General features: G+C 38.7%; 1 protein-coding gene across 1 annotated transcript in view; it reads right to left on the reverse strand.

Moving 5' to 3' along the window:
- The window catches only part of LOC126212751 (vitellogenin receptor-like), a 175,219-nt gene that overhangs the window by 89,336 nt on the left and 70,840 nt on the right, over positions 1-15,043 (reverse strand). The window contains exons 14-17 of the mRNA XM_049940159.1: positions 14,600-14,746; positions 7,976-8,092; positions 7,758-7,902; positions 2,552-2,745 (exon numbers count right to left, since the gene is read on the reverse strand). Of these exons, the coding sequence (XP_049796116.1) occupies positions 2,552-2,745; positions 7,758-7,902; positions 7,976-8,092; positions 14,600-14,746 (603 nt within the window). The remainder of the gene's footprint in view (positions 1-2,551; positions 2,746-7,757; positions 7,903-7,975; positions 8,093-14,599; positions 14,747-15,043) is intronic.

The raw sequence follows: 15,043 nt of genomic DNA on the forward strand, positions 1-15,043 counted from the left end.
GCTTTGGCAGGATCACTGAAGTACCCCATTCCATTTGGATAAACCTGCTTTTGTTTCAGGCAGCGTAACAGCTGATGTGGACATGGGAGAGGAAACATGATACTAGTGCTGAACCAACCAACCAAGCAGTTGCAAAGGAAATCTAGTTGAAATTGTCAGCTGAGCAAGTACCGAGGCAAACAATGCAAGTGACAATATTTGAAAAGCTAAGGATACTGAAACATGTGAATTACCCGAGAGCAGGAAGTCTCAGCCTGCAATGCTTTGTTGGCATAATTTCCTAATTCCATGCTTTGCTGAACAGAATTATTTTCTGAGAAGTATGTGACTTATTGCAGTTTACACAAGAAAAATGACTTCTGGCCCAAGGACAACCATTATGTGCAGTAGTCAGGAAAGTACTCTTCACATCATACAGACCAGGATGTCACCATACTTTGACTTTTGAAGTCAACCTTAATGGAATTTTTATTCAAATATGCTGGAAACACTGTTGACAGCTCTAACCAAACACAAGGGAACAATGAGTGTTACAACAGCATACTTCAGTATTCAGGTACAAGAGTTCCCACATGGAACAATTTTGAGGCCAGTGGATTGACTCCAGCCACATTAAAATGGGCACCATAAGCCTGGACCCTGCCATATCAAACACCTCATGGGGAACAATGAAGTTCTACACAGCCCAACATTTGTGCACTACTAACAATCACATGAAAGTTTACAAATTTCAGAGCATAACATTCTCTGAGAACATAAGGATGACAGAAATGCACAGTTATTTAAGGCACAATTGTGCACATACAGATCCACTGGGTCTACAGCATTTTTATCAAACCGTTGCAGTATACAGTATACTGCCGACTTAATGATACACAGGTTTATGAAACAATCTAAATATGCAGAACTATCGGTACATAGTACAACTGCTACTGCAAACAAATTAACTTATGAAATTAAAATGCTTGCAGCCATCTGTTTTACATGTTATTTATACGACTAGTTATGTTCCAATAACTGATCTTCAGGCCCCATGACTAAATTGGGAGGAATTAAATGCTGTGTGCAGTCACAACAGGAGCCGATATTAAATAACCCATGTGTTTTACATTACAATCCCTTTGTTCAGAGGCCAACTGTTAAGACAACATTCAAACCAGAATGTCAGCCGTTTGATGAATGAGGGGTAGTGTTGTGTAAACCAGAGATCTTTGGATACAAATTAGGACTGTACACAGGACTTTACTCTTCCCTGTTTGGAATGGTCAAAGGGCCTAAAGATGGTATTCTGGAACATTAGAGCTGGTTGCCTGAACACCTGCAGCTATATCTGCTTTCATTTTCATTTCATATTTAACAGCTGAAATTGTTTTAGCAATCTATTACACATGAGCATATAAAAAATACATCCAGTTTAATCACATTTCAACTTTCAATATTAGCAGCATTGTGGCACTTAAAACACTAAAATCTTTAACAAATTTTTATAGCAACAATGAATCATTTGGTTTGGAGAACTGCACTAATTGTGACGTCTGCACATTCTGCAGTGTCATTGTCAATTTTTACAAGCCCACTCTTTCAGATATATGGTGTAAACTTTTTTTGGGACACAGAATGGTATAAACACTACTTTCCTTTTAACTTATAATTGGGTCTGTCTCATGTGACTACTTATGAATACTTTGAAAACATTCTACAGTATTCTCAAATATGTGGGGGACCCATACCAAACAGCACTAGCAGGATATTGTCACAATACTGGGGAGCAGCACGAACAGCTACAGGTTTACTTTTATTACCTAAGAGAACCTCAAAGCTGCTGAAAAACTGGAAGAGCCCTGAGAAATTAACTATCCCACAAAACTAAGAAATTTTAAGAATAACCACTGACGAATTTAAAATATATCACAGTCCTCTATATTTCTTCAGTGATGACAAAACAGTTATTACAACATGTACAGATATGCTTAAGTAATCATCCATTGAACCACTGCATGAAATGCTACAGGAAGTAGCCAAAGTTGTACAATGGGACATACTTTCTACCCTGCACTTAACAGCAGTTTGCTGACTATGGATGTAATCGTGACAAGTCCAGCCACAGGAAACTGGCTATAAATTAAAACCTTGTAGCCTCACTGCACAATATTTACAGTGAAAATATGCTCGGCTTTACACCTGTAGAATAAGGAGAGGAAAGTCTTGGCTGTGATGAAATTACTGTTTATTTATTAATGAATCATGTCTTGCATAATTCAAGGCATCTTCAGATTGGTTAATGTTGATAAGCAAGTTGAATGTATCTAAAATACTAGTTAATTTCCTTCATGTAGGTGGTTTTATTGATGTCTAACATTTATTGGCAAATCTGAAGGTGTCTATGTGAAACAAATCACTGATGAGGAAAACCAGTAATTTCAACATTGCAGCCAAGACTTCTACATACTGGTTTCTGTATCTGAATGCCATAGATTGGAAAAGTTTTACACTTTTAGAATAGTTTTGTAAAAACTTTATGCACCTAAATTAATAGTTTAGCTATTATTACCATCAGAGGCAAGACTTCCTATGGTGTTCGTCCCTGAATCTGCCACAAAGACTCTGTCCAGGATGCTGTCATACCAGAGAGAGACATAGGGCCCCGACACTTCCTCCAGCACATGGACACGCTGTCCAGAACCGTCCATCAGGATCTTGTCCACGTGCACATGTGAGGATGAGCCAAATGCCACAAACATGTACCTGCACCACAACACCAGTCACAGTTCATGTTACTCAAGTCAGTTTCATTTTTACAATATGTACAGCATTCTTATTAAGTCTAGTATTCTTTACAGTAAATTTAAAACCGACCAATCATTTAAGGCAGTCTGCTGCCAAATCTAATTTGGCTTGTACAATATTTCAAAATACATCAAAACAGACCACAGGATAAGAGTGGTGGTGGTGGTGGTGGTTAGTGTTTAACGTCCCGTCGACAACGAGGTCATTAGAGACGGAGCGCAAGCTCGGGTTAGGGAAGGAAATCTGCCGTGCCCTTTCAAAGGAACCATCCTGGCATTGGCCTGAAACGATTTAGGGAAATCATGGAAAACCTAAATCAAGATGGCTGGAGACGGGATTGAACCGTCCTCCCGAATGCGAGACCAGTGTGCTAACCACTGCGCCACCTCACTCGGTACAGGATAAGAATATAAGGCTGAAGTACTAATGAAGTGGCTCAAGACATTGTGTGTGCCAACTTAGTACAACAAAAAAATGTTAAAACAGGAAACACCGAACAACAAATACCCTGTTCTCTTTCCCATTTTGAAGTGGATCAAACAACTTCCCATGGAATTCCAATATGCATAAGATAGGCACTGGAAGAATTTTAATTAAGCTCATGACCTAATAGTTTGCTTCATGAAATACTAACCAAATTATTACCTATTAATAGGAAGGAAAACATGATCCATGCTACAGATTTATGAGCATCTGCATTCTACAAAGTACAGGATGGAAATTATCAGGGATATGTCATTTCTATGTGTGGATGCAGTCACATAAGCTTTAACCCAATACCCAATTGGGGTTAAGTTTAGTATCATGTTGAATCTACAACCACATGTTCATGAAACATGAAGTTTCTTACAACATTTACTGCCAAACCCAATGACCGTGCAAAGATGGTTCCTGATGCTACATGTGTACAGCCTTCAGCACTTTGTATTTTTCTTTTACACACAGTGTAGATCAGTTACACTTAACATTTAACAGTTACGACTTTTCTACAAGGGCTGAGCCATTCTTTCATGCTGCTTCTGTGACAGTGACTGTACCATGAATTCAAAAGAGTGTGTTTGTATGTATAATGCTCATAGGTGGCAGCACACGTAACAGTAGCTTGATAGCAATTTTTATTTTGTAGACACTTTGCATTTCACACACACTAAACAATGGAGGTGATGGAAGAGGAGTAATCTGGCACAATAAAATTGTGTGTGAACTGTACAGCCACCAAAACAGTTGCCACAAGCTTACAGTGAAGATTAACTATTTTGTGGAACAGTTTTTAGATATTTCGAAGACTTTAAGGCCAACTTGTCTGTGTTAATGTAGGATCGTGTTTTGGCTTCTGCTGTGACTGAAGTTATCACCAGGGTGCTGCAACTGTAATGATTAGCAAGTAATATGTAACCTCACTGCAGTGTTACAAATTTCATACAGTAGTGTCTTCACAATTATGCAGGATCCATATCCTTAGGACCTGCATTTTACCTGCTGGGTGTCATCTTCCAGACAAAAGGCTGTGCCATTAGAGACAGGCCACGATGTGCTCCATATCATTGCTGATGGAGGGTTCATGTGTCTGGAATCCCTTATCACCAGTGACAAGTCATGGCTTTTATGCATCATTACAGTCCTGAAGGGAGATGAGCCAGCACAGTGAAAGTTCATTTTCCAACACAAAGATAGGTGGAAGTTGTTCCATCTGTAAGGAAAGTGATGCCATTTTTTGACTCTCGTGGAATGCTTTACCGGCAAGCAATTCCTCTACTGTTACTGCAGCATACTGTATATCAGTATTGGCTAAACTGATTAAGCACACTGCAAGGAAAGACCAGAAGTTTCTCTGACTGGGTGGCAATATGTGGTCTCACCTCAAAGTGAGACTCAATATTACCTGTTTACTGCAGACATCTAGCCCCATCTTGCAGCCTGTGGTTTCTTTTCAATTCCTATCACTAAAGGCAAAAATTTGGAACATTTTATTTGCCAATCAAGCAGTGCTCAAGCAAAGGTAAGATTCTCAAGAAACTGACAAATGGCAGAGAGAGAGAGAGAGAGAGAGAGAGAGAGAGAGAGAGAGAGAGAGAGAGAGAGAGAAATCACTGGCAGAGGTGCTCTAAGAGAGAAAGAGAGAGAGAAAGAGAGAGAAAGAGATCACTGGCAGAGGTGCTCTAAGAACTGCATTTCATTAGGTAGGATGTACTTTGAAAACATGGAAGGGCATTTGTGCATAATTAGTGCTCGTACGACATGATACACAGTGTACTGCTAACTTACGTAGCATATTTTTAGTCAGATGAGGACTGAACACAGGATTTTACAGATGTTACATTAATCAAGCAGAAGTAATCTGGTTATTTGAACAAGAACTGCCAGATGACAGCAGAACATCTCTACATCTATAGCTGTGTGTTAGCTTTTATTTTCATGTATTTAGCATGATCAAACATGGTCATTTTAGTGTGTTACACACTAAGACCCATGTATCACTACACCATAGGTGGGTAAACTGGCATAGTAAAGCCACCACGACAGTATTTAAAATTATTGCAGAAACCCCACATGTAAGAATACAGTACAGACTATGACACACACACACACACACACACACACACACACACACAGCTGTGGAACACAAAGCTATTGAGGCTTTGTCTTTGTCAAGCATATAAATTCAAATGGGCATCTATAGCTTATTAGTATGTTAGGCTACAATAGCACTAATGCTGTCACAAGGACTTAAAATTATTAATTTTAATGCTACAACTGTCCTTTTGCAAAATGCAATGTCCTGGCAATAATACAAATCCTGTTGACTCATACCTCTGAAGCAAGTAGTAATTAAAAGAATGCAAGTCAAGAATGTAACACCCTCAGCATTACTGAAGTAATGCTCCATTACTGAAGTAATGCTCCATTACTGAAGTAATGCTCCATTACTGAAGTAATGCTCCATTACTGAAGTAATGCTCCATTACTGAAGTAATGCTCCATTACTGAAGTAATGCTCCATTACTGAAGTAATGCAGCATTACTGAAGTAATGCAGCATTACTGAAGTAATGCAGCATTACTGAAGTAATGCAGCATTACTGAAGTAATGCAGCATTACTGAAGTAATGCAGCATTACTGAAGTAATGCTCCATTACTGAAGTAATGCAGCATTACTGAAGTAATGCTCCATTACTGAAGTAATGCTCCATTACTGAAGTAATGCTCCATTACTGAAGTAATGCTCCATTACTGAAGTAATGCTCCATTACTGAAGTAATGCTCCATTACTGAAGTAATGCTCCATTACTGAAGTAATGCTCCATTACTGAAGTAATGCTCCATTACTGAAGTAATGCTCCATTACTGAAGTAATGCTCCATTACTGAAGTAATGCTCCATTACTGAAGTAATGCTCCATTACTGAAGTAATGCTCCATTACTGAAGTAATGCTCCATTACTGAAGTAATGCTCCATTACTGAAGTAATGCTCCATTACTGAAGTAATGCTCCATTACTGAAGTAATGCTCCATTACTGAAGTAATGCTCCATTACTGAAGTAATGCTCCATTACTGAAGTAATGCTCCATTACTGAAGTAATGCTCCATTACTGAAGTAATGCTCCATTACTGAAGTAATGCTCCATTACTGAAGTAATGCTCCATTACTGAAGTAATGCTCCATTACTGAAGTAATGCTCCATTACTGAAGTAATGCTCCATTACTGAAGTAATGCTCCATTACTGAAGTAATGCTCCATTACTGAAGTAATGCTCCATTACTGAAGTAATGCTCCATTACTGAAGTAATGCAGCATTACTGAAGTAATGCTCCATTACTGAAGTAATGCTCCATTACTGAAGTAATGCTCCATTACTGAAGTAATGCAGCATTACTGAAGTAATGCAGCATTACTGAAGTAATGCAGCATTACTGAAGTAATGCAGCATTACTGAAGTAATGCAGCATTACTGAAGTAATGCAGCATTACTGAAGTAATGCAGCATTACTGAAGTAATGCAGCATTACTGAAGTAATGCAGCATTACTGAAGTAATGCAGCATTACTGAAGTAATGCAGCATTACTGAAGTAATGCAGCATTATTTGGAGGAAAACTACTGCAAGTGAGCTGCATTTAAGATACAAATTACATGGAGATAACACTTTAGAAAGTATGTAGTGTAAACTGGAAAGTTTATGATGTCACATACTCCTTGACAGAGCATAGGGGGACAATGCAGGAGACCCGCACTGCTGTACTAGCCAAGTTCCTAACAAAGGTCGTTTGCCATTGCTTTCTTCTGACCATACTGGGGATGAATGATGACAACACCCAGTCATCAAGGCAGGTAAGTGAAAATCCCTGACCCCACTGGGAATTTAACCCAGGACCCCGTGCTCAGGGAGCAAGAATGCTATTGCAAGACCACGAGCTGCAGATTGGAAAGTTCACACCAGGCTGAATAAATGTTAGCTTTGAAGAGTATTTGGGACCTATAGATTACAAGGTTCTGTAGTAACCTGGAGTAAGACTTGTCATTAAAACTGATCTCTGGAACAATTCTAAAAATATGAACTGGTAGAACACTGAAAATGTCACAACACACCTCTGGAACTGAGAACATACTTGTATGCTCTATAAACTAGAGTAAATTAAAGTATTCTCGTTTTATGATTGAATTCCAACTTAATAGGACCTACAAAGTGGCGAAATGAATGGTGAGATCTTGCTATTGCCAGATAACTGAACAAAAATTCACTTAATGTCAGTATAAAGCTATTAAATTCTTTGACCAGAAACTGTCTCCAAGGAGAATCTGAACTGTTCATAGCCAAATACACGAAAAACACCTTCGAAGTGAAGATTCGTACTGGCCAACAATTCATACTTAGTCAAATTTATGTTTACAAGCAGGCAAAGCAAACTGCTCTGTGGACAGCTCTTTATAATGAGACTATGCCTTACAGCCCCACAGCTGATACATACCCCTGATCTGGGACGACAGCTACACTCAGCGGCGGTTCGGCCCCCGTGCTTCTCAATAACACGGCCACTGTTTTGGTGTTCATGCTCATAGCATTCACTGTTGCAAGCTCAGCATCACTCCAGTACACATTGTTACCATACGCATCTGCAAAGGTTGCTTATTAGACCTAAGTACCACTTAGTTACAACACCACAATGCAACAGTCCACCCCACTCACCGTATGACAGGCTCATGATCTTCCCAATTCCTTTCTCGAGGAGTGGTCTAATTACATTAGTAGACATCGCCATTGAGAACAATTTCTTCTCTTCACTCTCACTCAGTATCAGCATGTCTAGAAGCAGTAATATTGAAGTTAAGTTTGGTGCATTCACTTCCAATACTTTTGTTACAGTTTAACAGGAAATGTTCTGATATTTCTTGCAACAAATTCAATAAGGAACCTATCTACTCAATTTTGGCACCTGCTTAATTGAATTTAAGTAGGGTCCACACTAGGTTAACGTAATAAGCTAGACAATGCAAAATAGGCCTGAGAGTTAACAGAACACACTAACAATGAGCATCTACACTTTCAAAACTAATTTTTTTTAACTTTAGTCTATACCTGTGCATTTGTGGTACAAAATTTTAATAACTACTTGTAAGCACAAAGGAAGGCAACAACCACTGAATGTAAAATCTAATTATCAATCACAACTACTAATCACATCTGAGGGATTAAAACTTGCAGCATGAATCTTGACTGACCACAGAAAATACTAAGGCTGCTCTCAGTTATTTGTGGAACAGTATAGTAAACTGTCACCACATGACAAAATGTTAGTATGGAAATGTTGCTCTTTGCAGAATCAGAAAAGATACTGACGTCTTAAGTGTTGCATTCATTCCATGTAAAAATCTCATGAAAATCCTTACTTCTACAATATCTAAGGCGTTAAGAGAAAAATTTGTCGAAATTTGTGAACTACTTCAAAATGCCAATCTTATATGGCAAGGTTATTTTCACATACCTCCTTCCAATCAAATTTTTCAGTATTATTGAATTAATCATTTCCTGACAGTTGCCTTTTCAGCAATCCTTACATTTTTTACACTTAGATGCCAATACGTACTCCATAATGGTATATGGTTAACAAGGGACTTAGGGAGGTCCTCATCAATTCACAACCAGAGTATTATAGTTTAAGAATACAGAATTATTTTGTAATTTATGGCTAGAATGCCTGTACCAATGACATTTAAAATAACAGTTATCAAAAGCAGTACCACATAGGATTTGTTAAAATAAGTTATCTAACTAATTCTATTCTTCATTTTGCTTGTGTTTATGTTTTACATGCTTCAGGGACATTATGCAGCACCACAAGACTGTTGACATCATTGCAAGTGTCCAATTGTCTGTTGCCATGGAGTTCATCTTGTGTGAAGTTCCATGTTATTGGGCTTCCCATGATTAAAGACCTGTGATGCTAGACACTGAAGCAGCAAGAGATGTTAGCCATACTCCTATTACGTGACTCATTCGTTTTGAGAAGGCTATGTTAACTCTTGCTATTCAATTAATACATCAAAAAAGTTTTGCATCACCCAGTTCCCAGAACTCAGAAAGAAACATTGACTGCATATTGTACCATAAAGACAGTCCCTCTGTTCAGATATGTCACTAAACCCACTTGATGTAAACAACCATTCATGACCAGTGCCTATTAGATGGAGGGGTCGAGCAGCCAATCAGTTCCAGTCATTGCACCAGGAAGGAGGTACATGGTTCGTATTGTCTGTAGTTCAACTGTGCCTACACAGTTGATACTGTGGTTCGATCAGCTCTGCATTGTTACTCTGTGCTAGGAAGGGCTCTCAACAAGGGAAGTGTCCAGACGTCTCCGAGTGAACCAAACCCATGTTGCTCTGACATGGAGATACAGAGAGGCAGGAACTGGAGACATGCCTCACTCAGGCCGCTCGAGAGCTACTACTGCAGTGGGTGAATGCCACCTACAGACTATGGCTCTGAGGAACCCTGACACCACCATGTTTAATAATGCTTTTTGTGCAACCACGGGCCATCTTTACTATGAACAGTATGCAACAGGCTGTATGATGCGCAACTTCACTCCCGACATCCATCGCGAGGTCCATCTCTGCAACCACAACACCATGCAGCACAGTACATGGGCCCAACAACATCCCACATGGACTGCTCAGGATTGGCATCCCATTCTCTTCACCTATGAATGTCACATATGCCCTCAACCGCTCGAGTGTATACCCATCCTTTTTTCCCCCCAAGGTAAGTCTTTCTGCTCCCAGGATTGGAATTACTCCTTACCCTCTCCCTTGAAACCCACATCCTTTCGTCTTTCCCTCTCCTTCCCTCTTTCCTGATGAGGCAACAGTTTGTTGCGAAAGCTTGAATTTGTGTGTGTGTGTGTGTGTGTGTGTGTGTGTGTGTGTGTGTGTGTGTGTGTGTGTGTGTGTGGACCTGCCAGCACTTTCGTTTGGTGAGACATCTTTGTTTTTAGATATATTTTTCCCACGTGGAATGTTTCCCTCTATTATATTAGTTGATAATGAGAAATACATTGCTCCACACTTTCTAATATCAACTTTCAAGAGGTTTCAATCCCATGGTCAAGGCAGCTAATTGGAACTTTTGAGAGGCAGAAGTTATTCACATACAACTTTTACACTCTAGAATTGACAGTTTAGTTTTCTGATCCAATGCCCAGGACTAGAGGGTTCCCAGAAGGTATCAGACAAAATTCCCAGATACCCAAAGGAATTGGAAACAATATTAGCTATTACTCAAAGTAATCAAAATTTGGACTAGAGGACAGCATTCTGTCCTAAGACAATCTCCATTGATAAATACTGCTTACACAAAGCAACTGCTGAGATGACAAGCAGCAGGGTTTTCTGTTTTTAGTGTAGCTGCTTTTTACTTTGTATGCATACAGATGAAGTTATCTGGAAAATCTTCATAGTTACTCCTGAAGATGTGAACAACATTTCTAATTGGTTAATGTTTCATTGGCAGCCTATAGTGGCCACTTGTGATTGAAGTATGAGATTTGTTCTATAAACCCCACTATGAAGTAGCACCTTGAAGGTGGATTAATTTGAGTGAGTGTGTTCATCCGGAATTTCAGTATCAGGATCTTATGTAGGCGATAGGAAGTTGATGTACTTGTCCTCACTAATTTGTAAACTAAAGTTATAGTCCATAAATCTACAATCTTCATTCAACATTCATTGAAGTCTGAACTGGAATACATTGCTATTACATCTTGAGTTACTTCAGTTAAGAGCAACTCTAGGTTTGACTAATTACCAGCATTAGACAAATTTGCTATCTACAGAAACTTCGAGTTAGAAAATGAAGTATGTTTAATTCACTTTGCAATTCTGAAGTTTGAATTGTCTCTGAAACAAGTTATAAGATGGACATCAACCGAAGTTAAACTAGCATAACTGCTTAATTGAATTGGGTGATTCTGAAGGAATCTGTAAATGAGACAACAGTGAGATTTTTCTATTTAGGGAGCAAAATCACCCTTTAGTAGAAGATACATCATGCAGGCTCACAATAGAGATTTTAATTTCTCAATGGTAATCCAAACAAATTTAAGTGTTTGGAAATCTTTTTTGGAAATGTTTGTTTAGTGCTGTGTAGTACATAAAGAAATTAAAGGATGAGAATGGGAGCTTTCAAAGGGTGTTGTAGAGCATCTAACAATGGGAAGCCACAGTGTTCAGTATACCTTACTAAAAGATTGCCCTGTTAAATCTGTATCGTGTAGTGAATCTGACCTGAAGCGATTTCAATGAAATTTCAAGAGAAGTTTTCTGCCTCAGTGATGCACTAGTCCTTGCCACTGAGCACAAGCTCTAATCTTAATTATTAATCATTGGACAGTCCTGCCCCTGTTTTTTTTAACACTAGTCATTTCATATACACTAAACTGTAAAGGTTATATGTTTAAGACATGAATTTGCATGGAATTTTATTAAATGTTCGATGTTATTCAGCTGTTTGCTTTTTATTATTAAAAGCAATCAAATGTGACATTGCTGCAGTCAAGCGTTAAACTCTTATTCAACTGACAAATGAAAAATTCTTTCAGGAAGATGCCACTAAAATAAATTTTATTGTGCATCACTAATTTTTGGTACTGATTTACAAAAATTGTAAAATGCACGAACTTTAACATTTGAAGGTAAACTTTTCAAAATTTCAAGAAGCTTTTTTCCCTTATAAACTTCAAGGATTACCTGAGCATTTGGGAAAATTATGTTCATTCAATACCTGCCATTATGTTTTTCATGTGTAAACATGTGTCAAAAGCAAATATTTTTCCATTACTGTCATATTGTAGCATATTGCAAGACTATTATTGAATAGTTATTTGTACCTTCATTGATGGTTGACCGGTTTTCCAAGCCATTCCATCTTTGAAATATCTGCAGATTGCATTCAGGTGCAAAGCAGTTTCTTACCCTGATTGCAGGTGCAATATTAGTGAAGTCACAACACAAATTCATTTTCAGAAACACTATGGGTTTGGTTGTGTATAGTTAACATTTGTTGTGATAAAAATGAAATGAGCAACATGGAAATTCAGTAGTATGTTCATGCAGACACATGTCGTCGTACTATCTTTTGAAAGTCGAATGTATGAAACAATTTAACTAGTGTTGAAAAACTACGAGCAGAACTTGATTCTATAATCTACTGATTGCAGAGCCTTAATTCGAAGCACACAACCACTGCCTGCTCACACTCACCAGGCACTGGCACATCACTGACACACAAAAACTTCTCTTGCAATTTTTAAAACTTTTGCACACAGTAGGTCTTAATGCTTTCATATTATGCTGCCCTAAAGGAATAAAGAGTACAATATTCCAAGAAAATATGCTCTGAATGTTACAGCTCCCTTGTAAGAAGGCCACTTAACAGACCTTCCCTCATATTCATACTTACAGGATTTGACAAAGCATGTCTACATCAGTTTCGTAACAGTGTGACACCACCCAAATACAGTAAAAATCTACTTTAAGTCTTTAGAGTGCTGTTAGGTATAAAAAATTTCATTTTAGTTAAATTTGTCACATTTACCGTATTTACTCGAATCTAAGCCACACTTTTTTCCAGTTTTTGTAATCCAAAAAACCATCTGCAGCTTAGAATCGAGTGCAAAGCAAGCGGAAGTTCTGAAAAATGTTGGTAGGTGTCACTACAACTAATTTCTATTGTCTAATATATGTAGTGCTACACAGGCATGCTTTGTAGGCACAAAGATAAATACTGGCACCAAAACCTCTGCGTCAGTAAATAAATTAAAAAAGGTGGAAGACTAGCTTTTTTTTCTCTGCCCCGAGTTTAGACCACTGCACTTTCATACATTATCCAACGAAGTAAATACAAATTCCGTATTGTTCATCTTCGAATGTAGCAGCATTTCAATGTACTACGAAAATCCACTGGCAAGACTGTTTGGGATATTTGTCAATATGGTCAACTCTATGTTCTGAATTTTTCCTACCTGTGAGAAGAGATGGTTGCTAATAGGAACTTTTATGAATTGTTAATCACATGCAGTATTCTCTTCACCATAAAAATAATATGAATAAACATTTTGCCATGTATTCTTTTGCGTTTGCTGCTATCTCATTAAAATCCTGTCTGCCTAATAAACTACGAAACTAGAGTGAGACAACAGCAAATGCTGAAGAACATACGTATCGTGTCATGTTCATATTATTATTCTTATACCTAATAGTGATACAGTCAGAAATGAAGCACGGCAACTGACTAGATTTTTAAATCTAAGATGACTAATTTCTGTGCAGAATTTGATGTACTGAAGAAGCGGCCGCAAAGATTTTCAAACAGAAAAATTTTAGCTAAACTCTCGTTCAGAACATCTATCACACGCAGTCTATTATTTGGTTCTTGTTGATCATTATCAAAGAAAGCAGCAGCGTAAGTAACAACAAATAGTCTCTTGCCATTGTTTTGCTAATGAGACGATTCCTCTTTTCTTTTAATTTTAAGCGGCAGTAGTGCGCACAAAAGCAAGCCATGCTGCGAGCAGCAACAGGCCGTAAACACGCACTATCAGAATGTGACAATGAATGAAACAGTACAGTAATGCATTTTCAGCTTCGAGTGACGTGAACACTTATAACAAAGAAAACAGCACTTATCAGATCAAAGCAAAATAAACAATCACTTCAAACCAGACTGAGCACTTTAAAAAGGAAGGGTACCCGTATAAATACAGACGGAGCGCCCGACACATAGCAATGGCTACCTGGTAACGCTTAACTGCTAAGCTTGCGACTAACGAAACTACTGTCGCTGTATTGTCATTCGACTTAAATTGGGTCGAATATTACAATGGACCAACTGTTTCGATATGGAGGTGTGGCCTAAAACTTCTCTCTCCCCTCGAATTTAAAGTCGCAAATTTCAGGTGCGGCTTAGATTCGGGAAATTTTTTCCTTTATTTCGAGTCATTTTTCCAGGTGCGGCTTAGATTCGAGTAAATACGGTAATGCCATCATACTGCTTTAGGATCTTGATACCCCACACACTATCTTTTAATATCATTATGTATGAAGAGAATCTAACGATGGAATCCGTAAGGCTCCCTTTTAACATTAGATAAGAGCACGATGCTCTGAATCAAAGGAATAGCTGCAGTAAACCGGTTCCAGGATGACCAGCTGTAGTGGCCGAGCAGGCCTAGAGTCTTAAAGCAAACACAGAGCAGCATCAAGTGCTGATGGACATGTGCCGACACCATCCAGGCCCACCACAGAGACTAGTTACCATCCACAGAGCTGTAGACGACTGCATCAACATGGCGGACACTCTTGGCCAACATGACGGACTGGGTCTGCCGGCCCAGCAGCCGGTGCTCCACCTGGATTATGTGGCTCCCAGCCACTGCCATCACCACTTCCTTCTTCAGCACAGCTGAAACAGTTACAAGTAGTTGTAAGCACTGGGTGGGACACAGTGGCTTGTTCATACTGCAGCACTCCTATGTATAGATGAAGGTAATTCCTCAACTGACTGCCCAGCCCATAGCACTAAAGACAAATTTTAAATTTGTGGAGTGCATCTTTTACTGTAGATGTCTATGAAGGGATGTTCTGAAATTCCACCCCAAAGGTGGTGGGACAGGAGTAAAACTTTTCAAAACATTACTTTTGAGGTAGTTTAAGAGGACCTACAAAAATTTGTATTTGGTTCCTGTCAGAAATTAAACAT

The sequence above is a fragment of the Schistocerca nitens genome, chromosome 11 (genome assembly GCF_023898315.1).
Source record: "Schistocerca nitens isolate TAMUIC-IGC-003100 chromosome 11, iqSchNite1.1, whole genome shotgun sequence".
NCBI lineage: Eukaryota > Metazoa > Arthropoda > Insecta > Orthoptera > Acrididae > Schistocerca > Schistocerca nitens.